Here is a 26,114-nt window from a genome sequence, read left to right as displayed (position 1 = left end):
CACAGCGAGCGGGGCGAGCGCCCGCAGCCTATCGAGGCGAGACTGAAACGAGCTCCCGGTGCAGCCCGACAGCAACGCCCACCCGAGCCGCCCGCCGGCGCGGGACACTACGAAGCCCAGCGGCGCCCGCGGCCGCCCGGCCCCACCCGGCGGGAGGGGCACGGAGCAGGCGGAGCGCTCGTCACTTCCGCCGCCGGCGGGGAGGGCTTCCGGCGCGTGAGGCGTGCGGCGGGCCGCTGAGCTTGGGGGCGGCCTCGCGCCGTGGCAACGGCCCTCCTCCGGCGCTGAGCGCGGGAAGCGGAGCGGGGAGGGGAGGGGTGGCTGGGCAGCCGCCGGGGCCGGGCCGGCGGTGAGGGGAGCGCTGCGGGGCGCGCTGCCATGGGGGCTGAGGCTGCCGAGCGCTCCTCCGCGCTGTGAGGGGGCGAGCCCAGCCCTGAGCGCCATGGCCCTCGCCGGCAGGGTGGCCGAGTGGTGGGCCCGGCTGCGGAGCCGCTGCCCCGCTGCCGCCCCGCGCTGCCTGCCGCCCTGCCTGCCCGCCGGGCCCGCGGCCTGCCGGCGGCGGTACGGCTCCCGCCGCACGGTGAGTCCGCGGGCTGCCCGGGGGTGCGGGTCGCTTCGCCTGCCCGAAATCGGCCTGCAGCGAGGCCCCGAAGGCGGCCTTCCCAGGCAGGCGATGCTGCCCTCCAGTAGGTACTTGCCGCTGCAAGGGCGTTTGTGTCCCCGTGGCGATAGGGCTTGCCGTGCCAGGCGAGCTGCGGCACCCCGCAAATGCTGGTTAATGCTCTGTGCTGGTGCTAGCAGGGAACTGCGGGCTTGCTTCGCTGCCTGGCCCGGAGCTGCGTACATAGCCCCTGTAAGAGAGATGAGCTTTGTGAATCTCTATAGAATTTGCCACCACAGTTTTTCGATGAAGTGTTACTGATGGCTGTTGGGGGGTCTTCTGGTTCCTGATGCTGAAAACTTTGAAAAGCAAAGAAGCCACTTTTCTTCAGAATGTTGTATTACCTGGAACGTGCAGGAATTTTTTTAAAAAAACAACATCTTTTTTTTTTTTTTAAGTGTTGGACCTTTCTGTGTATGAACCAAGAAAGTCAAGCTGACTTCCTGCCTTTTTTTTTTTTTTTTTTTAATTTAGCTAAGATGTTACCTGTAGCTTTCTCTTCCACAAAGTCTGCTTGCTCCTTATAAGTTCACTGCTATCTGAGCTGCTAGGTATTGTAGCTGTATTCTTAACATGTTTGTGAAGAACCATGTCCTTAATGGTCCCCTGAATCAGTTTTTCTTAATCCTTAAGTTTCGTAGTTGAACAAACTTGAAACTGTTTTTAAGTTTTACAACTTCCTGTATTCATAAGAACATTGTACTTTTCACGACACTTTCCAACATACTGATTTTACAGGGTAACAAATAAATATATATGTATGCATGACTAAAGTGAAACACCAGCATTTTAAAAATTGATGACAATTTAGTTTTTTTTCTCTTACTATTCAACCTATGCCTGTTCTAGAGAAAAGAGTTAATTATTTTTTTAAAGGCTTGTATTGTATGTAGAGGCTATAACTACGGTTTATGAAAATTTCTGTTTTTCAGGAAAAGTTCGATATGTCGATGTATCCTGTTGAAAGCATTAGAAACTTCAGTATTATAGCTCACGTAGATCATGGCAAAAGTACACTAGCAGACAGATTATTGGAAATCACAGGTAAGTTTCCTCATTTTATGCTACCTTTTCTTGACATGTAAGGGGATGTGTAAGTTCCTGTAGCTTTGATTATTACTAAAATTTCTAATATCTTTGCTCTTCTAGTGCCGGGTTGCTTGTGCTCTAGGCTGCCAGTTGTGTAGTGTTACAGATGTGAATATGATGGAACTTATTTCTGGTTGAGATCTGCCTACAAGGAGGGGGTGAAGAAGTGTATAGTTTAGAAAGTAACTGAAAAGGAATTGACTACCTTGTTCAAGATGTTCCTTCCATTCCCGACCAATCATCCATTAGACAAGTATACAGCAAGTTTATGACGTTTACTGCCAGGGTCTGGGTTGGACAGAAGGGAGGGACTGTCATGACCTAGGAATTCTGGACAGGGTAGTTTTCAAAAGTGTTGATGAAAGAGAGGAACTTCAGCTGCTTGTACTTAAATGAAAGTAGTGGTATGTCCTCTTGTGAGCAAACCATAAACTGCCTTTCATCGTGGCAGAGCTCACTGGTACTGAAGCTGACATGGTGCTGCATTGTAAGTTTTAGAAATGTACAGACCTATGTTGATTTAGATTTAGTGTGTAGAATAACTGCCAGTAATTAAGTGTAAATTCCATGGATTCTCAGCTGCTCTAAAGACTTGCTTTTTCCTTCACTCTTAAGTGTTGGTGAAATTGTGTTACTTTTATATTCAGAGGTATTTATTTTGTCCTCACCAAAGTGCTTCTTGCACTTCAGTGTTTTTATTCCTGTGTTGTTATTAAGAAGAAGGAAAATTACCCCCCTTTAAAATTAAAGTGAGAAACAGAAGTGCTAAGGGATCTTCATAACTGTGACTCTGAAACTAGGCTTTCCTGGGGGGGGGGGGAGAGGATGCCTCAGAAAGTTCTCTAAGGTAAGCTGTAAAGCAATTGCTCTATCTCCCAAGACTAATTTCAGAATAGAGCTTTGAAAGAATCTTACTTTTCTTATTTAAGGAGTGAACAAAATAAAACCTGAGAGAGAAGCCTTTGATCAAAGTAATTCTTTATGATTACGTCGTGTGTCACTATGGGCAGATTTACCTAATGTCTGTGATAGAATGGAGTTTTGAATTCAGATCTGTCAAGCTGTGCGCTAATGCTCTTTTTGCACTTGAGATTGGCACAGGTTGGAGCTGTGGGCCATGAAGCTGCTTTCCAGTGATAGAAAGTGAAGTTTCTTTAAACATCAAAATTATTTAGAACCAAATGGAAGCTTTGTTGCTTCTTAATCTCTGATTTAGGTTCACGTGATACTTTGTATTGTGCTTGTTCAGGAAAGTATTATATGTAACTTTATATGTAAAAATATATTTAACAAATGTTAAGAGTTAAACCATAATTTTATTTTAAAATGAAAATCTAAGTTTAGCTTAATGAGATTAAAAAGCTTCATTTGCAGCAGCAAGTCCCATATTTTCCTGGTTAATGGCATTTTCAAGAATGATTTGTTTTGAGAGTTAATGTACTGTATGAGGTAATACTGCTGGTTGTTTGGGTTTTTTTATTCTTAGGAACAATTGCTAAAACTGGCCGTAATAAACAAGTACTGGATAAACTGCAAGTGGAACGCGAAAGAGGAATTACAGTTAAAGCACAGTCTGCATCTCTCTTCTACAATCACGAAGGAGTAAACTACCTCTTAAATCTTATTGACACGCCAGTAAGTTAAGTATAAGCAGTGTTTGAATCACTCAAAACTGAATGTCTTTTTATTTAAAAGTAGGAGGTTTCTGGCTTCTTGTATTTATTGAATTATTTTTTTTTTAAAGACTTGTGAACATATATACAAATGGAAACATCACAATATAGAAATCTTTGCAAAAGACTTTAGAAATACCTGAAATTGTAAACATTTATTTTCTCTACAGGGCCACGTAGATTTCAGCTATGAAGTATCACGGTCACTGTCTGCCTGTCAAGGTGTCATACTTGTAGTGGATGCAAATGAGGTGAAGTTCTTGTTTTCTACTTAGAATTTCAGTAATTTCTTGAAGCAAGCAAGAGAGAAGATTAGCTTGTTTGTTTGTTTTTTTTTTTCCATCTGTGTGTTTGCTCCTGGTCTATCTCCATAAAAGTATTATGTTGCAGAAAAAGAGAGTTATGGGAGTTTTAAAAAATACCCAACTACTAGGGACAAATACTTGTGTGTTAATAGATACTGCAATTCCTTGGCATAGCAATAAAAGCACATGATTAATGCAGAGTCAGATCCTACTTTTTAGAGTGTGACCTTTGCAGATGGCCATCTGGAGAACTTTTAGTTATTGTACTAATACCTATTTGAGTACCTTCAGTTCGTAGTGGGAAAGCCAGATAATTTGTTCAACGAGCAACACTGTTAGTTGTAACTAATTGCCATTGTGGTTTTGATCATTTGTAATACAAACCAATACTGGCAACATAAAGCTGAAGGTCACTATAGGCCGAATGTGAATAAATGTATTCTGGAAGTGAGAAGTTCTGCATCTGCAAGACCAATAAGTTCTTGATTGATCTTTCAGGAGAAGCAGGAGAGTGAGGGAGTAAAATGTTTGTAAGGTGATACTCTCATAAGTTTACAAAGCCTGTACTAAGAGGGAAATGAAATTAGAGCTCTTAGTTGCACTTTTATTTGTACAGGGCTAGAAATGTTTTTAAAGAGTCAGTTAACGGACCAGAATGTGAGCATTATGGGATCATGATTTTACATGTGGACAGGTTACCTTAAGAATACTTTTTTCTTTTAAGAATTGTAAGAATTTTCTCTATGGCATATTTATAATTGGACTGTGTAAGGGTCAAATGAATGCTACATTTTTCCTCCCCATGAAAAAAAAAAAAAACAAACCCCAAACCAGCTAACTTTCAATGATTATTGAACACTTGCTCCTTCCTAGCTTGGTGGGAAAGTAGACTTACGTAAAATTTGGTAATAAATACATTTTTTCTAAATGTACTTATGTTTTTCTATTTAATGTGTATATATATTTTTTAATGTCACATTTAGATACGTGATTACTTGGTATTCTGTATTTGCCATTCAGTCAGAATGCTTACAAACTCAACTTTTTTTGTTATAACTGCTAATGTATCTCCTGCAGCCTGAATTCTGGAGATAACGTTCAAGATTTAGGTCTTGCAGATTTTTTTTCATTTTATTTTTTTACATAAATTTTCGTTACTGCTTATTTACATTACCTGAAAAGTTAGGCCTATATATCCATAGTGAATATCCCCATATAAGTAATTTTCCCATTGATCTGTTTCAAACAAAGGGGAATACAACATGTAGCTTATTTTCCTCCTTCTCTTCCCCTCTATCCTCACTTGTCTCATCTCTGGTCCAGTTGTGATATTAGGCTTTATGCTCTTACTCCTTAGCATCTCTGTCTCTTTGTTTTCCCTTGTCTGGTATTTGGATCTGGAAGGTAATCTTCCTTTTTTCCTAATCAGAGCTATTGTTTTGTCATGCTTTTGAAAGAAACGTGACGTGCAGACCTTATAATGTTTTCTTTTTTGAAAATAACTAAGGTAAGTTGAAGACGTGTTCCTGCCCTCTGGAGTAACTACAGTCTTATTACCATGATAAGCAACCCATTTTCTTTGTCTTAGTACATTTGTTAATAGTTTGTTGTGAACAAAGAATCTGATTTTTAGATGTACCCGTTATGGTCTTGGCTATTCAGAAATAAATAACATACACAAAAATATGTACTTGGTGCATAGTGTAGGTGTAATACTGTGTTATCTATAAATAATTCCATGTAAGTCGTCACACATACAGCATTATTAGTTTGTCTACTGATAATCAGATTATGAGAAATGATAATTAGGAATGTTGTTTCTCAGCAATATGTTTAATCAATAACCTTTACTTATTTTCCATCCCCCAAATGGAGTGGATAGAATAGCAGAGTAACCTTACATTGTATAGTCTGCCTGAAAAAACCCCAACAAACAAACAAAACCCAACCGCCAGCTCAGGAAGTTTCCATGTTAAACTTTTGTAATGCTTATTTTCTAGGGTATTCAGGCTCAGACAGTGGCAAACTTCTATCTTGCTTTTGAAGCACAGCTTGCAATAATTCCTGTCATAAACAAGGTAATAAAAGTTTTAGAGTTTTATATTCAATAGTTCTGGTGTTTAAATGTGTAGAAGATTGATAAAAAATGTATCCTCAAATAGAAGTATGTAACCAATAACTAGAATGTAGTAAGAACTTCGTGTATTTGCTTTCTGTTTAATATTTTACAGTAGCTGCTGGGTACTTCGGTTTTTGTTTCATAAAATACGTGTAGAAGCATTTTACAAGCAGCACTGAAAAATTATTAATGTGTGTTTTATCCTAATGAGAACAAGCTGAAGCTCTGGCATTTCAGGGTTTCAGGTTGACTCCATGTTAAACAAGAGGTGAAAATGTTTAGATGGTATGGACATTTCATGGAATCAAAATCATTTAGGTTGGGAAAGACCTTTTAAGATCACTGGGTTGAACTGTAAACCTAACACTGCCAAGTCTATCACTAAGCCATGTCCCTAAGTGCCACATCAACGTGTCTTTCAATTACTTTCAGGGATGGTGACTGCCATCACTTCTCTGGGCAGCCTGTGCCAGTGCTTGACAACACTTTCGGTAAAGAAATTTTTCCTAATAGGAAATATAAACCTCCCCTGGTGCAACCTGAGGCCATTTCCCCTTGTCCTGTCACATGTTACTCAGGGAAGAGACTGACACACACCTCGCTGTGACCCCTTTTCAGGTAGCTGTAGAGAGCGATAAGGTCTCCCCTTGGTCTCCTTTTCTCCAGGCTCAATGACACCAGTTCCCTCAGCTGCTCCTCATAGGACTTGTGCTCCAGACCCATCACCAGCTCCGTTGCCCTTCTCTGGACACGCTCCAGCACCTCAGTGTCTGCCTTGTAGTGAGGGGCCCAACACTGAACACAGGATTCGAGGTGCGGCCTCACCAGTGCTGAGCACAGGGGGATGATCACTTCCCTTGCCCTGCTGGCCACACCATTTCTGATACAAGCCAGGATTCTTTTGGCCTTCTTGGCCACCTGGGCACACTGCTGGCTCATGCTCAGCTGGCTGTCAATGTCCTTTTCCTTCAGGCAGCTTTCTAGCGGCTTTTCCCCAAGCCTGTAGTATTGCACAGGGTTGCTGTGATTTGGGTGTGAATGGCTGGAAAGGTGTAGATTAATCTACAGGTGCTTTGCCGAGCTCCATGCAGGCTGGTTGTGATGTGGCTTTTTGGACAGTACTAATCCCGCTTTTTGAAATACCAGATTTCTAACACCTGTGGTTTTCAAATTGAAACTTACAGATGTGAATGATTTAGAAGGCTGTCAGTGTGGGCTTAGGTAGTCTTATATGTATATGCTTTAGACTTAGCGATAATTTTTGTGCCACTTCTTAGTTGACCCTTTAACCTGAGAACACTTAAGACTCTTATCTGTGCATAGGAAGGACTTAGATAATTTGGGGTATATGTAACTGTCCTGTAGCCAATCATAATTTAAATTCACTGGTTCATGAACACTGGAATTCTTTCCATTTGAAATACTTTTTTCTGGTGAATCTTCAAGTGGCTTTTTATGGAAATAACTTAAACTGTTCTTGCTATGATAACACGTATATTCCTTCATGCTTTAGTGTGGTGTTTTTTTGGGTTTTTTTTTTTGTTAATGGTGATACACGGAGGAGATTACATGAGTAGCAGTTCAGTCTTGGTTTTAAATGAAATCCAAGTGCTGTGGTTTATACAAGGTTTGCAGACTGTGTGATTGGGATCACAAGTTTTAATTATTGCTTAGCTTAAGTTAATTGCTTTTTTTAGATGTATATTGTACTTAATGTTTAAACATATAAACAGTATAGGTAGCACTTAATGCTTTCAAATTACTTTGTAAAATGAAGATTTTTACCAGCTCTTGGACAGAAGTGTTTTGCCTAATGAAATGGGCAAAAAATAGTCTAGTTACAGAGGGTTACTTCTAGTTCCTGAAGTCAAGCAAGGGAGATGTTTTCTAAAACGAATCTTGATAAAGGCGTTTTCCTGAAGACACCTGGTATTAACTCATAAATACAGAAAGGTTCCTTGACTTGTATATTTGGAAACTACATTGCTGGATCATAATGGAAGATGTAATTGCCTGTATATTTAACAGTTTGTTGTTTTTCAGATTGACTTGAAGAATGCAGACCCTGAAAGAGTTGAAAAACAAATTGAGAAGCTGTTTGATATCCCTATAGATGAATGTGTAAGGGTAAGGTCTCTTGAAGTTTTATAACGTGGCAAATTTTCATTAGCTGCAAAGCAGATATACAGATGTGTACACCTAGTAAATCAACAGAGTGCTATTTGTATGCCATACATGAATTTCTTTAAAGTTCTTTAAAGGAGATTTCCAGTCTCCTGGAAAAGACGACTGCGGAACATACTTCTCTGTTAAAAATTCTAGTATGTCTTGATGAATGGCATCAAATAGATTTTTAAATTATTTCTCACTGTGAGTCTATATATTGTTTTCATTTTTACCATAATAATAATTGTCATTCAGGAGAGAAATTATTCTAAACTTTTTTTATAATAAAAAAAAATTAAAAAGTGTTCATAGTAATAGCATTTTAAAGTGTGTTTCAGAGTGTTTTTATGGATAGTATTATCTGTGGCCACCAAAACTGTCTAAGCTAATGTGACACTAGTTAATAGATCTTACTGAATGGGTGTAAGACATATCTCATAAAATTGTTGTTGGACTTGTTCTAGATTTCTGCTAAACAAGGAACAAATGTTGAAAAAGTTCTTCAAAAGGTTATTGAGAAGATTCCACCGTAAGTCTGTATTTAACTATGAAACCTTGTAAGGTTAATTAGGAAACCATGAGTTGCATTTATACAGTATTGGCAGTAGTTTTGCACTTAATATTCTTCTGATTTAAAGTCAATACTTTATAAAGAGATATGGGAGAAATCTGATGTTGGAGCTGGTTAAGTCAGTTTAAAATTGCAAATCAGATGGAAATGACACTTTGGATTTGAGATGCCTTTTAAGAAATGAATGTGTGAATATCAGCAGAGAAGGCTTCTTTATTCTTAAGAAGTGGGAGAGGAAAAATTAATTCATTCTGAAATGAAAGATGAGAAGTGAGTCGCTAAAGGTGGTACTTCATGACTGTTTATATAGCTTCCATGAAACTCAGTGTTTGAGGATGTGTGCTATAACTTGTTTTGAACTTTGCATTGTTAAAATGGTAAAAGTAATGGAAATCTGCTGTGTTTAGTTTCATATCCTGAACTCAACCTTCAAGATAGATTTACCTAAGAACTTGATGACACAGCTGCTAAATTCAGTTTCAATCAGCATATTGCTCTTTATTCTTGTTTCCTACTATTAGCCAATAATTTTAGTCCTCATATTAGTTAATAATTAAAGTTAAAAGAAGCCACAACGAAAATCCAAGGTTAGGTTTCCATGAAAGATGGCAAAACCAAAATATCAGTGGACTTTTTAAACTCAGATGTTGGAATGTGTCGCAGCACTCTCCAAACTAGCCAGCTGCAACAAAGTCATTTACCATCTCATACCAGCATACTCTTTATGCCAGTCTCTCTGCTGCCTTCTCCTAGTCTCTCCTCATCCAGGGTGCGCTCTCTGTCTCTCTCTTCTCTCTGCTTTTTCCTCCTCTCTTTTCATCGGCTCTCAACCACTTAACAGAACCAGCCACAGCTGCACCTTACTTACATCAGCCAACCTGCTGCCCCTGAAGCCAGCCCACAGCTGTATATTATCAATGTTAATTAACCCAGCTTCATTCCTCTACAGGAATGTAACTGTTGAATTTTTGTTTTCCTCAAGTATGATATTTTAAGCATTGGTTTTCACCTGTTGCTGGGTGTGATAGGTATGCATTTGATTTTGTTCTAATTGTACTGCTGTTGCATATGGGGGAAATAAAACACAAATACGCTACATAATACATCGTGAAACACTGAAATAACATCTGATATGTATTTACTGAAAATTAATGTCGGTTTTTCTGTATTAATATGAATATGGCCAACTTCATGAGGCAGGCTTTAAACTGAAGGACTTGGAGGGTCCGAAGTGGCAATGCTCACACCATTGCAACAAACTGGGGAATAAGCCAGGCCAAACAGAGCAGCAAGAACCTTAGCTGCCTCCCAAAATGAGAATCAGAAGACCAATCACCTCATATGTATGTATATCAATGTACGCAGCCTGGGGAACAAACAGGAGGAACTGGAGCTTCACACCCAGTCAGAAAGTCACGATATTATATAAATAACTAAAACATGGTGGGATAACCCACATAATTGGAGGATCACGATGGATGGCTATAAGCTGTTTTGTAAAGACAGGCAGGGAAGAAGAGGAAGAGGAGTCATGCTCTATGTGGAGAACCTTGAATGTATATGTCAGCTATGGCGATTATGGAAGCCCTATTAAATGCCTCTAGGTCAAGATCAGAGGGGTTGTCTCCAAGGGTGATCTTACAGTAGGTGTCTGCTACCGACCTCCAAACCAAAATGATACAGCTAATGAAGCAATATTTGGATCACTTAAGCAAGCTTTAGGTCAACAGGGCCTGGTTCTTATGGGTGACTTCAACTATCCAGACATTTGTTGGAAGAACAATACAGCAGCTCACATGTCATCCATTAAGTTCCTGGAATGTGTAGAAGACTGCTTCCTCATACGAATGTTAGATGTGCCAATCAGGAATGAGGCAGTGCTGGACTTGCTACTCACAAACCAAGAAAAGCTGCTTTGTAATATCTCAGTTAGGGATAGCCTTGACTGCAGTGATCACAATATTGTGGAGTTTGGGATCCTGCTGAGCATGCTGAAGGTTAGTGCTAGACAAAGGTTTTAGATTTTAGAAGACCAAACTTCAGCTTGCTCAGAGCTCAGTTGGGAGGGATTCTGTGGGAAGCTTCCATGGAGGATAAAGGAGCTAGCAAGTGCTGGGAGTTTTTCAGGAATGCTCTCCTGGAAGCACAAAAAACATCCATTCCCTTTAAAGGTAAGGGAAGTAGGTGAAGCAAGAGATCCCTTTAGCTTAACTGCGAGCTTCTTAGTCTGCTCAAAATTAAAAGAGAATCATACCAGATATGGAAAGCAGATGAATACCCATTGAGAACTACAAGGGCATTTCCAGGGTGTGCAGAGATGCAATTAGAAAAGGAAAAGCTCATCTCAAATTGAAATTGTCCATAGATGACAAAAACTACAAGAAAGGGTTCTTCAGGTATGTGTATTAACAAGCCAAAACAAAGGGAAAATACTGGCTCATGGTTAAACAGGAGAGGTGAATTAGTCGCCAACAACACTGAAAAGGCAGAAGTTCTCAACACTTTCTTCACCTCCATCATTACCACCGCTGTTGTGCCCCAAGCCTTAGGAACAAAAATCCACGTCAATGCAAAGACAAGACCCACTGTCAGTGAAGGAAGAGTCTTGTACCTGGAAAAACATAATCCAGGAGGGCAGCACAGACTGGGATGTACCTGGTTTGGGAGCAGCTTTGTGGAAAGGGACCTGGGAGTCCTGGTGGACAAGCAGCTCAATATGAGTGAATAGTGTGCTGCTGCAGCAAATTAAGCCAAGAGGATGCTGGGTTGCATCAACAGGGGCATCACCAGCAGAGATGAAGTAGTCATCCCACTCTACTGAGTGCTTGTCAGGCCACACCTGGAATACCGTGTTTGGTTCTGGTCCCTGCTATACAAAGAAGATGTGGGCAGGCTGGAGGGGGTCCAGAGAAGGGCCACAAAGATGATCCAAAAAACTGGGCAAAATGATCTAGATTCTACTTTTGCCAAGAAAGGCTGGACCAGATGATCCCTTCCAACCTGGTATTCTAGGATTCTATGAAAGTTTTTGGAGCTGGTTAGGGTGCTTGCTCATTCAGTATTGCATGATAAACACACTGTGTAATATATTGTTTTCATTTTTTTGTGGCAGACCCCAGTGTCATACTGCTGATCCATTGAAAGCCTTAGTGTTTGACTCCACCTTTGACCACTACCGAGGTGTCATAGCTAACATTGCACTCTTTGGTGGTGAGATTCAGAAAGGGTATAAAATTGTGTCTGCACACACGAAGAAAAGATACGAAGTTAATGAAGTTGGAATTCTGACACCAAACGAACAGCCAACACATAAGCTGTAAGTAAAAACTTCTTGCATTGGGACAAGCCATAAATCTATGTAACATACAAAAATCCTGATTTCTGTTTCATTTTTGCTTGAGTGGTAAAGTCTGGGAAATGTCTGGGGGTTTTGTTCTTGATCTTTAGTGGTGGTTTTCTAATGATTATTATTTGTAATTTAATGCTCAGTGTCTTTCATTTTGGGCATGCTGAGGCAGAAGCTTGTGGGGACTGCTTTTGGGGCACTGGTAGGGGAGGAAATCATTATGTATGCAGAACATCTGGACAGCTTTTTTTTAAGACTAGCATTTGATATTCTTATTCAGCTGTCCGATTTATTTCTAGGAACTACCTTCTTTGAGAATGGAAGGGAATGGGGCTTCATCTTAGTTATTGCTGCAGCATATTTTGAGGGTGGAAAACTTAAAATCCGTGAATACAACCGCTTCCAGAAACTGGCTTCTCATGGCAGCAGTGGGAAGAAAATCAGGTACTTAGAATTAGTGGAGAAGTTTTATCAGTTTACATCCAAGTATGAGTTAATGACTTTCTTGCGAGATTCTCAGTGAGACTGCTTTACTGTGTCTGGTGGGTTTGAGCCCAGCCAGCAACTGAGCACCCAGCCAGCCCCTTGCTTACTCCCCCAACCCTAGTGAGATGGGGGAGACAACTGGAGGAGCAAAAGTGAGGAGGGACTTGTGGGCTGAGATAAAGAGAGTTTAATAAGTGAAGGAAAAGGAAAAGAAATAGTGATGCAAAGGTAATCAATAACTTACCACCTCCCACAGGCAGACCGATGTCTTGCTAGTCTACAAGTAATAGCCACCTTGGAAAGACCACACTCCATTTTTTTTTATTGTCTTTGGTCAGTTTGGGTCTGCTGTCCTGCCTGTGTCACCTCCCAGTCTTTTGCCCACCACCAGCTTATTTGTTGGGGGTGCAATGACAAACAGAGAAAACCCTCAGCTGTGTAAGCACTATTCAGCAACAACAAAAACATTGTATATTATCAATACTGGTTTAGTCACAAATCCAAAACACAGCATCATATAGGGCTTCTGTGAAGAAAATTAACTCCATCCTAGCCAAAACCAGTACACTGTGTTTTACTGTTTGTCTGCTATGGGTTCCTCTCCTAACAGCATTATGTCCTGATGGAAGGTATTTGCCTCTTGTTTGTCCCTCAGAAACTTGCTGTGGTGGCAGCTGGTAACTGTTCTGGCTTCTGTGTCTTACATCCTTGAGAAGCTCCTTCTAGCTCCAGCTTTTAAACTGGGAGTAGCAGAGAATTCAAAATTCAGTGCTGTAGATGTACTGTTTAACAGAAGTAGAGCTACTTGAGAGAGCTCACAAATCAGGGGAGAAACAAATCTGTCTTCTGGACTGTGTATTGGCTTTTAGGGGGGTGATTTATTTGAATTTCTGCCTGGCTAAGTCGAGTAAGAAAAATAGTGGAAATACTGATAATGCCAAGAACCATGTCTGCATAACACCAATTTTATTTAGATATGCTGGACAGGTGGGCTACCTCATTGCTGGAATGAAAGAAGTAACAGAAGCCCAAATAGGAGACACACTGTTTTTGTATAAACAGCCAGTGGAGCCTTTGCCTGGCTTTAAGACAGCAAAGCCAATGGTTTTTGCAGGTGAGGACTAAACTGGTATAAAGTGGAATTACTTTTTTTCCATTAACAAGAGTAAGAGAACTGTTAGAGCTTTTAAAATAATAGATGTGTATATTAAGAGTTGTGAGAATTAGAATTTTAGCGAAGTTAAGCTACAGAGGCGCATCATTTATATAGTTTTGTGAAATTTTCCCTGTGGCAACAGATAGGATTAATAATAGTTGCAGACTGGTTTTATATGATACAAGAATAATATGTATTTTTAGCCATTATTTTTGCTTCTAATGCCAGTAAACTCTTGATAGCTGGAAAAGAAAGATTGAGACCAAAAAAAAAAAAAGTCAATTTTGGGAATTCTTTATCTTGATAATCGGGTTTCCATAATAATTGTGATCTTTTTTCTTTTGAAAATTAGCAGCTGTTTTGTTTTTGTTAAACATGGTAAACTGCCAAAGGTAATACTCGGCATGATTCTGTAAAATATTTGGCTTCTTAAGTTTTAATAGTTTTGTTGAGCTGTTGCCACCAGCTTCAGTAACTACTACAAATGCTATGGAAGGTGGCTTTAGAAAGAAATAAATTCCATACATCACTTTCTAGACTTGTTGTGAAGGAACGTGTAAAACTCACTTGAGATAAAACTTGGTATCATGGAAATCAGACAGTCTGACAGTGAATGTAGAAAAGTGTAATCCTGTAAATAATGGGGGTTTTGTGTGCATGTAGGTTGCTTCTTGGTGTAATCTACATTTTTCTGAACACGGTGATGTGAAAAGTGATACAGTAGAACCTATTTCAGGCAGTAGTTATACAAACAGCTGTTTTTATGAATTTCAAAAAAACATAGAAACCCTTGCAACTTTGAAATGGCACCTTTTTTTCCCCATTCACTCTTACATTTGAAGGAATGTCTCAGTGAAATCTGTCTGTGTATTCATTTATGCTTAAGCTATATGTCTACGCTGCAGCCCTGCAAAACAATGGTTATACTTAATAGTGCATCTTCCACAACTGTGAAGGACTAGATGAGCACAGTGCCCCTACCATTATGATCTGAGTGTTAATTCAGAGGTAATCTAAAACTTTTATTACATTTGGAATGATTTTAAAGAAAAAAAAATCCTTGTAAAGTTTTCCACATCTAAAAGCAGTTGGAACAGAAAGTAAGCTATTTCTGATTTCATTATGGTGTTCCCTGTAAGAGGCATATTTGAAAGTTACGTATGCACTAGATAAAGCTCTCTATCACATCATTTCTAATATGTTTCGACAGGCATGTATCCTGTAGATCAAACAGAATATAATAATCTCAGAAGTGCTTTGGAGAGGCTGACATTGAATGACTCCAGTGTAACTGTTCATCGTGACAGTAGTCTTGCCTTAGGAGCTGGATGGAGGTGAGGCTTTTATATTGCTTTCCTTTCTGGAACTGTTCATAAATTGAGAATGCAGATTTAAGGCAACTGAAGGTAGAGCTAAAATGAATTCAGGATTAGAAGCTTCAGTTCAAATTAGTGATAGGTAAAGGTCAAAAGCATTTGATGTTCTTACATTCTGTGTTTGAGCAGAGCGTGCAATTTGTTGTGATTGATAGTTTTTGTTCTCCAAGACTCGTACTATTCAACTGTAGGATCATTTGGTCCTTTGGAGGTTGTTTGCTTGCCTGGTACTGCCAGCCTAGCAGTGTAAACATGCTGGAAGGTAAAAAAAACAACAAACCCACTGTGAAATTCCAGGGAATGTACTGATACTTGCACCAACAGGATTTTTTTTTTTCCAGGTTGGGTTTCCTTGGTCTTTTACACATGGAAGTTTTTAATCAACGTTTGGAGCAAGAGTATAACATGTCTGTTATTTTGACTGCACCTACGGTTCCATATAAAGCTATTCTTTCTTCAGCAAAGTTGATAAAGGTATGTTAAATTTAGTACAGCTTTATGTAAATAGCAGCTTAAAAGCCTCCTGTAATAAACATCTACACTTTTTATGTAGGCTAGTACTTTACTGGTGTTTCTAATGTTTACTATAAAATATTTAACTTGAAACTTTTTTAATGGATTTCTTTTCTTAAGGATGTTAACTTTTCTTCCCACTTCCACTTCAAGCACCCTCTTTTTATGTCTTACCTGTCCTTGCAAATGGGAATATAGGACACATATCTTGCTGTATTCTTAAGTGCATACTGACTGGACTGAGTTTAAAGCAGGTGAAATATTCTTCCAGGCTTTATCAGTCAGAACACTAATGTTTTTAGGAATAGCTTGTAGACTGGCAGGGGCTGGTGAAAACGAGTGAATTTTTTTTTCCTTTGATCACAGTGAAACAGGTATGCGTAAACTTCATTGAACTGGATGCAAATAAAATCACTGTGTTGGATTTTTAGAGAGACAGATATGGACTTACAAGCACCTGCTGACAGGAGACTGCAAATAGACTGACTCACAATCCAACATGTACCTTTAAACATGACATAGAATATGTAATTTACTAAGAGCTTGTATAAGAAAGGTTGCAGTACTTGCAAGGTATAAGGCATAGACCCTTTTTCTCTCCAGTTATTTTGGTTTCTTGCTTAGGCAGTGTCACAGCTATGAATGAAATAGTTGACACCTTTGCTACATAAGTGATTCTAGATTGCTGATGTGGAATTGTTTTCAAACGGTGCTGGAAGTTGGGTCCTTGTCAGTGGAAGTGACAATCAACTTGCTTCGGTGTGGTGGCAGGGCGGTGTTTTATGTAAGAAGCACGACTTTCCTTTTATTCTTACTTTATTTCTCACTCCAGCTCCTATTGCAGTGTTGGACTGGAAAAAATAGGTAATGAAAGCATTTGCACAGAAATTGAAAACTTAATTTCTAAGCCTGCTTCAGCCTGTAAGGGAGCCTGAACCCAAAGTTCTACTTAGAGAACAATGTCCCCATCCCCAAACTCCAGGATACTTGGAGCATGTCTTTTGTTGAAGCTGTGCCTTATACTTTATAGAGATGGAGTAAGAAGGAAGATCCTTGCTTTACAGGCAAGACAGAGCTGGGAAGACGGACAGAAAGGCACTTCTATTTTGATGGATAACCCTAGGTAGTAGTCCCAGTCCTAAGCACCTCTTCCATTTAAAATTCACTGGAAAAAATCCCCAAACCCCCATCTTTCAAGTGAAAAAGTAAATCCTGTAATCTTCCTGCCTGTATAATAATTTTTAAAGATACACTGATCAGAGACTTCTATATGTGATGTAGTAATCTCTCTTAAAATTGTGCTTGGTATAAATTTGGGTTGCATAATTCACAAGTGTTTCCAAGCAATTGAAACATTTTTTCAGTGCTATATTTGTCTCGCTATTCATTCTGCTTACTGTAATTTTACAAATATCTGCTTTATTTGTTTATTTTCAGGAGTATGGTAAAGCAGAGATCACTATTATCAACCCTGCTCAGTTTCCTGATAGACTTTCAGTATCAGAGTATTTGGAGCCAACTGTACTTGGTACTATTGTAACACCTCAAGAATATATTGGGAAAATAATTGCTTTGTGTCAGGTTGGTATATAGTTTTAGTTTTGTCATTTGTATTTCTAAGCTCTTTGTGTCATACTTAAAGTGAAGACACTAACAGTACGATACTAGATATTAGTACTTAAAGAGTATCTTTGACAGTAATTATTAGATGCTTTTGAAAGAAATATGTTGAACTTTTTATGTGTAAAACCTCTGAACTACAAAATGTTTATACTGAAAGTTAGTGATGAAGCTCAGTGACAACAAAGGACTTTGTCAAGCATCCTGTACTAGACAAATTAGTAGCTAGTTCTGTTTTCCTGAAAGAATGGAATCTATTGCAGGGGAATAAGATCTGTTATTTTTTGGAAGTATGTTGATGGAAATCAAACTTCTGTCAACACTTTTCTGAGGCTTTATATATATTTTCAGTACTTTACTAGAGTAGATTTATAATAGTGATGGCCAAGCTTGTTTCCCCAAGTGTATTTGGAATACTAAAAATGTTTTAACTGCCATGCGTATTGTCTTTATATAATTTCTTCACAATATTTTTCTTAGCTTTTAAGACTTTGAAATGCTTAATACAAAACAGTACAGTACTTGCATGTCAGTACAGTGAAGTATAAGATCTATTTAAAAAAATTCCTAAAATAACTTTAAGAACACCCTCCTGGCAGGAAAGGAGATGAGCCTGCAAGTCCTACTGTGTAATACTCCGGTGTGTGTGAAAATCTAATTTCAGTGAGACTTTGTGGATAAATAATTCTACATTTAAAAGGCAGCAGTAAGCAGAAGCTGTTAAGGATTTCAGAAATTTAGCTTTCAGAAATTAAGTTTTTAGAGAGGATAGACTTGAATCATATGTCCAGTTAAGTTACAACCACTTTGTTTTTTACGGTGCTGCAATTTGTTCTGGGACTTTAGTGAGCTACAGATAAGAAAGTTACTGGGAGCTCTCTTGCATAACTGGAGATGGCTATTTATTTTAATTTGCTTTGTATTTATTTGTTGAAAATTTCTGTCAAGGCGAACTGAAACAGTTTTTATTTGTCTAGGATCGTAGGGCAGTCCAGAAGGATATGTTGTACATTGATGAACGCAGAGTTATGCTAAAATACCTTTTTCCACTGAATGAAATTGTGGTGGATTTTTATGATGCTCTTAAGTCTCTGTCTTCAGGTTATGCAAGGTAACTACCTCTTCTGTTCCCCCTTCCTGTTGTCCCCCACCCTGGATCATGAAGAGTGGGAATGAAAAAAGATGTGAGAAGAAAATGTGGAAGGGTAAAAGTGAAGAATATTCTATTGTGGTGCTGCAAATCTAGTCTCGTTTCACCTTTAATGAATTAGATTCACTCTGAAAATGGATGGAAATGAGTCTGAAAAACACTAAAAGTGTATCACTAACTAATAATAATTTTCTCTGCACGTATTTTTCAAGTGTGACCTCTAGAGTGGCACTCACTCATCTAGATAAGTAAGATGTCACTTCAGACCAGTAAGAACAATCTACAATGGGCATTTTCTATTAAAGGAATCATTGAAACTGTACTTAAATGAATTAATTGTCTCTTGGTGGAAATAACCAAGTATTGATTCTTTAAAGCTAGTAAAAACAATCAACATACTATATTTTAAACAAACAACACTTACTTTAATTACATGCTTTATTATGGGAGTAAAGTAAATCATCCATATTTTGAGGCAAAATGTTCTGTTGTGTGTGGATTCTCTAAATTTGGAGGCTGTAACAAAGCTCAGCTGTTTGTGAAGAGCCTCTGTGAGTTTAATGGAAGGGAAAATGTTGCCTGGCAGATGGGCTTATGCCACAGGAGGCTCAATAGTTCTTACAAATCTGGTATGAAGAGACGTTGTTAGTAACATATATTACATTTTGACAGGAGCTGGTATACCCAACTACATTATTAATTTTATAAGCATAAAACCAAATTCAATTAAAGGACTGAATTTAGTTTGAGTTTGTGTTTTCTTAAATATGCCTTATAAACATAAGGTGAGATGTGTTTTGCCCAGGTTTGTATATATTTGCAGTAAAAGCATAATCAAAAGTGGAGAGGCAAGGACAGGTAGAAGAAGCTGGGGGATGAAGACTTTGAATTTTCTGTGAAGTTCTAGTTATCCAACTAGGTAAAAACCAACCTGTTCATAAAGAAGCTATTTCATTAGCAGAACTATGCTGGGTTTTCTTTGATTTGGATGTGATTGCAAACTACGTTGCATTGTCTCATTTCTTGATTATTTTTTTGTTTCCTAATTGACTTCCTAATGTTGCTTGTGTATCTAATGCTCTCAATCGTACTTTTGTTGTATGAATCTATTTACAAAATTATGGTTTATTAAGCCAATTAAGATAAAGCACTTTCAGATGCTCTCAAAGGATTTTTTCCCCCATCTGTTCTAATAAATATCAGATCTGACCAAATTAGTGATACTGATATTCTCCATATTTATACTTATATACAAGATACATATCTATATAAGATCTTGCATACGTATATCCCTGCATCTCCTGCATTGTAAGAATTTTTGCAAACCAATACACAGACAGCAAGACCCATACCTACCAAAGGAGAAACAGGGTTTGGAAATGAAGAGGACAACTTAGTTGTCAGAGAGAATGGTAACAGGGGTCATATATAAAAAAAAACATCTGTCAAATGAGAGGATGAAAAGAAAACTATCCAGGGTTACTGTTTGATTCCTGTGGCATCAAGGATGTTTACAGTTCAAAAGCTGTATTGAAGGATTCTGTTGCCTGGAGCTTGGAGGAACTTCCAGTTCCAGCTGATAGGAGATAAGGGTTTGCATAAACTTTATAAGAGATTGCATTAAGCATGTAGATTTTTGATTGATTTACCTTGTTCAGTAGCTGCAAGATATGATGATGTCTTCTGCTGCATTGGAGATGAGATTTATCTGCAGTGAATTTCTAGCCCAGCCTTGTGTAAGGGAGACATACTGAGACTACTAAAAACTCTGCTCCTATTGTATTAAAAGGTTCAAGTGTTTTATTAAGAAATGTGTCTATAACTTAAAATTTACAAAATAAAGAATGCAGGTTATAAATTTTACAAGATCATCACTACTAAACTGTTTTTGTTTAGTTTTGATTATGAAGATGCAGGATACCAGGCAGCAGATCTTATCAAAATGGATATTCTTCTAAACGGAAATCCAGTAGAAGAACTGGCAACTATCATACACAAGTAGGTTGACTGGATTCTCTATTCTGAAGAAATAGACTTCCTATTAATATACAATTTTTTCATTTCATTGTATAGTAATGGGACTTGATCTTAAAGGTCTTTTCCAATTTAAATGATTCTATATATATGTGTTACTAATATCTGACAAATACGTATGAAAACAGCATTGAGGATTTCACCACTTTTGGAGATGATCTAAAAAAAGAGAAGCATGTTGTAATAGGAAAATTAGGAAATGCATACTATAATTAAAAACAATTTTCTACTTCCCTTTCTCAATTTATGTGCTAGGTATAATATTTTTGTGGTAATGTAGGGCAGGGGGGGAGAAGGAAATCCAAAATGCCAGTCTTCTAAGGGGCTGGAAAAACTTGAATACAGGAGATGCCAGATTGTTTTGGCACTTGCTACTCAGTACTGGAAAAAAAAAAAATATTGGGTTTATACTCCCAGTAATTCCTGTTCTGTTGAAGTTTGTTGTTATCTTGTCTACAGCTAGAGTACCAGGATAATGTAAATATTTACTGGATGTAATTTCCTCAGAAATGTTTTTTTGCTAAAGTGATTCAGTTTCTGTAAATTTCTGAAGAATTACTGGTTTGCTGGTGAGAATAATGCCTTCCTGTTTCCAGTCTCTCCCCATGCTTTCTTCTCACAAAGTCTTTATAAGGCTCCCTTTTGTAACTTCAGCATCCCTTACCAGTAATCCTGAGATCAACTTTTTCTGTGGTTCTTTTTACTTTTTTTCCTTTCTTGAAATACTAACTTGTAGTTGCTAAATATTTGCATATTTTCATATTTTTTACATAAGTCAGTCCTGAAATTCTTGGAATTCTTTAACTGAAGAAGCGTGACATAGGAAAACAAAACCTTTACCTTGTTCCAAAAGGTCATGGGAGCTGGAATGGAATAACTTTCTCATATATAATTGCTACTTAACATATTTTTCATAAATATACAGTGTTTAGCAATTTACCTGCATCTCTTACTCTGAAAAGATGCAAAATGAAGTGGCCAACCTTGCAAAAGTTAATTATTGCTTTAAGATGTGTTTCTTGATCAGTTTAGTTTGCACTCCTGAACTGTTTACTCACTAAAATTAATTTTAGCCTTTTTGTAGCTTTAGAGTACAAATGATTTAACTTGTTGTCACAATGAGTTCTGCTCCTGCTTTAGTTACTCTCACAGTCCTCTCTAAATGGACTACACCTGTCCGTATAAAGGAGTTATGCTGAATTACGTTTGTAGAGGAAGAATTAGAGATTACTGTAACCTCAGTATTAAGATAGCCATTATTATTTGTCCTAATTACACAAATATCTGTATCCTCTAAAATGTAATGCTTAATGGTCATTACTTAAGTATTTCATGCTTAAACTGTTTGCTTTGTACAGGCAGCAAGGAGTCGCATTGTTGCTACATAAAAACATGTAAAACTGTTTTCAGCTGTATTTTGCTAAATATGTTTTTAGAGAGAAGAGACCCATTTGTTTCCAGTGGCTTATGGAAGTACCTGTTTAGTAGCTTCTTTAGATCATTTGTCATATTCTTTTTCCAAAATTTGAAGCAGATGCAGAATATAGTTGGATAATTATTATTAGCAGATATCAGGAGTATGTTAAAATGTTTTTGTTCAGTTTGTTTTCTTATTATATAAAAACAGATGTTTGAAAAATATTTCTGTAATACATAGATATTTTGACCTTCTGGACTTATAATCAATGAAAATCCTCCTTGACCACCTAGTTTAAAATTGCATTTGAAAATGTAATGGTACTCAGGCTTCAGTGTGATAAATGATCAGGGTGCTGCTTATAAATATTTTAAATTTATTTGAAGACTTTCTGTGAATACAATGTTATCACCTTTTCCTATGAAGCAGGTGACATACGGGGACCACTCATTAGATATAAAATTATGATCTGATCAGCTTATCTTTTGAGTTAAAAAGAGGAAAACCTCTACTAAAATCCTTTTATCAAACAGGATATATTTTGGGGGTTGTATTACTCTTTCTGAAGACACTGGTGACTTCATTTTTCAGTGATAAGGCACATGTGACTGGTAAATTCCTGTGTGAACGTTTAAAAGATGCTATACCTAGACAATTGTTTGAAATAGCCATTCAGGCTGCTATTGGCAAGAAAATCATTGCAAGAGAAACGTAAGTAAAACTTCTTCTGTTTCCCTTCTTTTGTTTACTTTTTTTTTTCCCTTATTTTAAGCTGCTTTAAAAATGGACTTTGAATGCCTTAACCTAAATAGTTTTATATATTACGGTACTTTGATTTTACTGTAAATTTGTAATTTTCTTGTGTATGCTACCGAATCTCACGGGGGACACAGGCTGACCGAATCCAAACATTTGAGCTGTGACTATGACTAAGGTCTTTGTATAAATTTGATTGGGAAATGTATATTTTATTTATAATTGCTTGCGGTCAGCATTGCTCTTAGTAACTTGCAATACCCATGTGTCCACTTCCTCTTTGGCGCAGTGGAAGAAGTTTCTTACTACTGGAAGAGTTTAATCTCTGGGAGAGTCAGCAGAAAAAAGAACTGAACTGTGCTGTTCCAAAGGAAACGTGTTGCAAGCTAAACACATAGCTATTTCTCAGCAGCAGTCACTTCTTTTAGAGCAAATAGTTTCCTTGACACTTTGTTTCTTGTCACATTTTTGCTGTTGCTGTTTAAATAGAATTTGGAATGTGGTAAAATAATTAAAGGTAGGGATCCAAGCAGAGGTGCTCTAAGGATTTGTATGTACATATCTATATACACACATGTATGTAACACTGAATCATAGCAGAAACTGTAGATAAAAAGGCATGTACATATGTACATTATGTACATATTGCACGACCTAAAGGTTATTTCTAGAACTGAGAAATGTGAATCAAGTTTTCTGTTTAGAACTGTCTTCTGTATACAGAATATGAAAATGTCATAATTCTGATGCATCTTACTAAACTAATAGAAAAAAATGCTTAGCATTTTGACAGCTCAGTATTTAGCTTCACACATAGGAGATGTTCTAATATGTTTATGTATGTTTCATTTTACAGGCTGAAAGCTTACAGAAAAAATGTTGTGGCAAAATGTGTAGGTATTTTTTTCATTTTTTTAAAATTTGTAAACCTAAGAGTCCTGTTAACTTGGGCTTATCTCTTCCTAAACACCCAGCAAAGACATGTTCTGTTTATGCATTCTACCAAGTGTCAGGGGAATATTAACATGTACTTTTAAGCTTGTATTTTGAAACTCAATTTGTGTAACCTCTGGTTTCAGCTTGCTGTAAAAGCAGATCAGAAAAAGTAATGGCTTTTTCAAAATTATACACATTAGAGTGAACTCAACAGCGTATCTGTGTTCACTCCTGTCTCACCATTTTCTAATAGTTGTAGACATAGGGTAAATGTGTGTGTACACACACATATGTGTAACTTCACATATTTCCTAAATTGTTTTTTTCAGGTGATTTAAGAAACTATGAAAGTGCTTTTTTGTTAACTTGATTATGGTTAGACACTTACTTGGGTTTTCAGAAATACATCATGATAAGGTCTTAAATATGCAATAGCTGACTATCAGCAAGGCTCAACAACATTATAGGAATCATAGAATGGTTTGGGCTGGAAGAGACCTTAAAGATCATCTAGTTCCAACCCCCCTGCCAAGGGCAGGGACACCTTCCACTAGACCCAGTTGCTCAAAGCCTCATCCAACCTGACCTTTAAAGAATTTCTTCCTAATATCTAAACTAAATTTACCCTCTTTTAGTTTAAAACCATTACCCCTTGTCCTGTTGATATAGGCACCACTAAAAAGTCTGTCCCTGTCCTTCTCGTAAGACCCCTTTAAGTATCAAAAAGCTGCTATAAGGTCTCCCTGGAGCCTTCTTTAGGCTCAACAACTCCAGCTCTCTCAGCCTGTCTAGAGAGTTGCTTCAGGGAAAAACATTGCCCCTTACGTACTTTGTATTTAGCTCTCTGAAGTGAACATGTCAGAAAAAATTAAACCAGCGTCCCTTTCTCACAACTACTGTAGAACTGTTTTGCTAGGCACATATGTGGGATGCTGTTGTTCAACATCGTATAAGGGTTCACCTAGTGTGTCTGGGCTGGCATCCTCCTGCTGTTCCAGGAGGGTTATTTGGATGTCCTACAGGGTGTGTCTACTGTCAGCCGGGCTTATGCGAATGCATAAATCTAGGTAACCAAATTCAACCCTCAGTTGTCTAAATGAGCATGCTTGTTTGCTCCGTTGTTCTTTTTAACTAGTGGCCTTTTGGCTTAACTGTTTGGAGTATAAAATAATCTTTTGTCATAATATAGCTAGCCTTTCTGACTTTTAAGCCCTTCAGTTTAGTGTTGCTGAAATATACTGTAGTTGCATTTAAGCTTACCAAAATATTTTTCCTTTTCATAGTATGGTGGAGACATTACAAGAAGAATGAAGCTTTTAAAGAGGCAAGCAGAAGGGAAGAAGTTGATGAGGAAAATTGGCAATGTGGAAGTACCAAGAGATGCCTTTATACGTGTTTTAAAGAGACAAACTGACAAATAGAGATCAGTGGCATGCAGCTGATAATTCTCTCAACTTTTTGTAATAAGGAGCTAATGTAGAATTTATCACTGTGAGAAGGAATATATCTAATTTACACCACTTAAAGTCAAATATATGTGGGGACAAATTGAAAGGACTATGTACTTAAAATATACAGATACTTGTAGATTATTATGAAATTAATTAGACTTGACAATGCCAATTCTAATTGTATTGTTTTTCAGTGTATTTCATTGTTTTCTAACATTTTTCTAACACTTAAAATGTAACATAATTAGGTTTTGTTTAGCATTGCAAGTCTGTATGAGAGAACAGGAACCATGTGGCAGTTCATAAAAATAATTGAAAATATGTATAGTCAAACAATGCTGGTTTTGTTTGGCTTTTTGGTTTGTTTTACCTAAAAGTTTGTGGCCACAAAAATATCAAGCTATTTCCTGTTTTACTTCCTCAAATTGCGGTTGTTAGGAAATCATGAAGATGCTGGGAATTTTAATATATTACAACACAAGATACATAACTGCTGTACTCAATAAGACTGCTTCAAGCCTTAAAGAATTCCTTTGGAATGAAAGTTTGGTTACAGACTCACAGAATGGTCAGGGCCTATGGAGATCATCTAGTCTAACCCCCTGCTAAGGCAGGGTCACCTACAGCAGGCTGGGCAGTATCCCACCCAGGTGGGTGTTGAATGTCTCCAGAGAAGGAGACTCCACACCCTCCCTGGGCAGCCTGTGCTAGTGCTCTGCCACCCTCAAGGTAAAGTTTCTTCCTCCTATTCAGATGGAACTTCTGGTGTCTCAGTTCGTGCCCATTGCCCCTTGTCCTGTTGCTTGGCATTACAGAAGAACCTGGCCCTGTCCTCCTGACACTTGCCCTTAAGTTACTTGTAGACATTGATCCTCCATGCAGGATCCTGAACTCTACCATCCTGCGGTCACTGCAGCCAAGGCTGCATCCCACATGGGTCCTTTGTGAGTACGAGGTCTATGAGCACACCTCACCTCATCAGCTCTGGCACGATCAGTGCTCTGCAGGAACATCCTGGACTCTGAGCCTAGCTGGATTGTCTTTCCAGCAGGTAGCAGGGTGGCTGAAGGCCCCTGTAAGAACCATGTCCTGCAATCATGAGGCCACCTCCCATTGTCTCTAAAAGGCCTCATGGACCTCCTCTTCCTGATCAGGTGGCCTGGAGCAAACACCTGCAACAGTGTCCCCCATGTGAGCAAGCCCCTTAATCTTTACCTGTAAGTTCTTGACTCATTCAGCATCCACCCCGGCAGAGCTCGCTACATTGCAGTTGCTCCCTCACACAAAGA

The 26,114-nt window shown here is 38.3% G+C and overlaps 1 protein-coding gene across 3 annotated transcripts; it reads left to right on the top strand.

Annotated features, from left to right (window-relative positions):
- Positions 1-264: 264 nt before the first annotated feature.
- On the top strand, positions 265-25,577 carry GUF1 (GTP binding elongation factor GUF1). Of its 3 annotated transcripts, none has more exons than XM_056334067.1 (17): positions 265-580; positions 1,594-1,705; positions 3,237-3,385; positions 3,594-3,674; positions 5,729-5,806; positions 7,891-7,974; positions 8,478-8,542; positions 11,697-11,900; positions 13,391-13,530; positions 14,783-14,906; positions 15,290-15,422; positions 16,899-17,042; positions 18,059-18,192; positions 20,128-20,229; positions 22,274-22,393; positions 23,295-23,331; positions 24,658-25,577. In XM_056334067.1, exons 1-17 carry the CDS (start codon positions 443-445, stop codon positions 24,793-24,795), a joined length of 1,983 nt encoding a protein of 660 aa, XP_056190042.1. In that variant the 5' UTR covers positions 265-442; the 3' UTR covers positions 24,796-25,577. The 3 variants fall into 3 exon arrangements, with proteins under 3 accessions (XP_056190042.1, XP_056190034.1, XP_056190050.1); XM_056334059.1 differs by lacking the exon at positions 265-580 and adding an exon at positions 588-853; XM_056334075.1 differs by lacking the exons at positions 265-580; positions 1,594-1,705; positions 3,237-3,385; ... (3 more) ...; positions 8,478-8,542; positions 11,697-11,900 and adding an exon at positions 12,245-12,374.
- Positions 25,578-26,114: the final 537 nt, after the last annotated feature.

The sequence above is a fragment of the Falco biarmicus genome, chromosome 1, assembly GCF_023638135.1.
Source record: "Falco biarmicus isolate bFalBia1 chromosome 1, bFalBia1.pri, whole genome shotgun sequence".
In the NCBI taxonomy this organism is placed as follows: domain Eukaryota; kingdom Metazoa; phylum Chordata; class Aves; order Falconiformes; family Falconidae; genus Falco; species Falco biarmicus.
Note: the sequence above shows the minus strand (reverse complement) of the source record. Positions and strands in the feature narration are given on the sequence as shown.

Coding starts and splice junctions, on each gene's coding strand:
- GUF1 (XM_056334059.1), top strand. CDS start 674: ATGCTGCCCTCCAGTAGGTACTTGCCGCTGCAAGGGCGTTTGTGTCCC. Junction 14,907..15,289: donor GCCTTAGGAGCTGGATGGAG/GTGAGGCTTTTA, acceptor TTTTTTTTCCAG/GTTGGGTTTCCTTGGTCTTT. Junction 15,423..16,898: donor CTTCAGCAAAGTTGATAAAG/GTATGTTAAATT, acceptor GTTTATTTTCAG/GAGTATGGTAAAGCAGAGAT.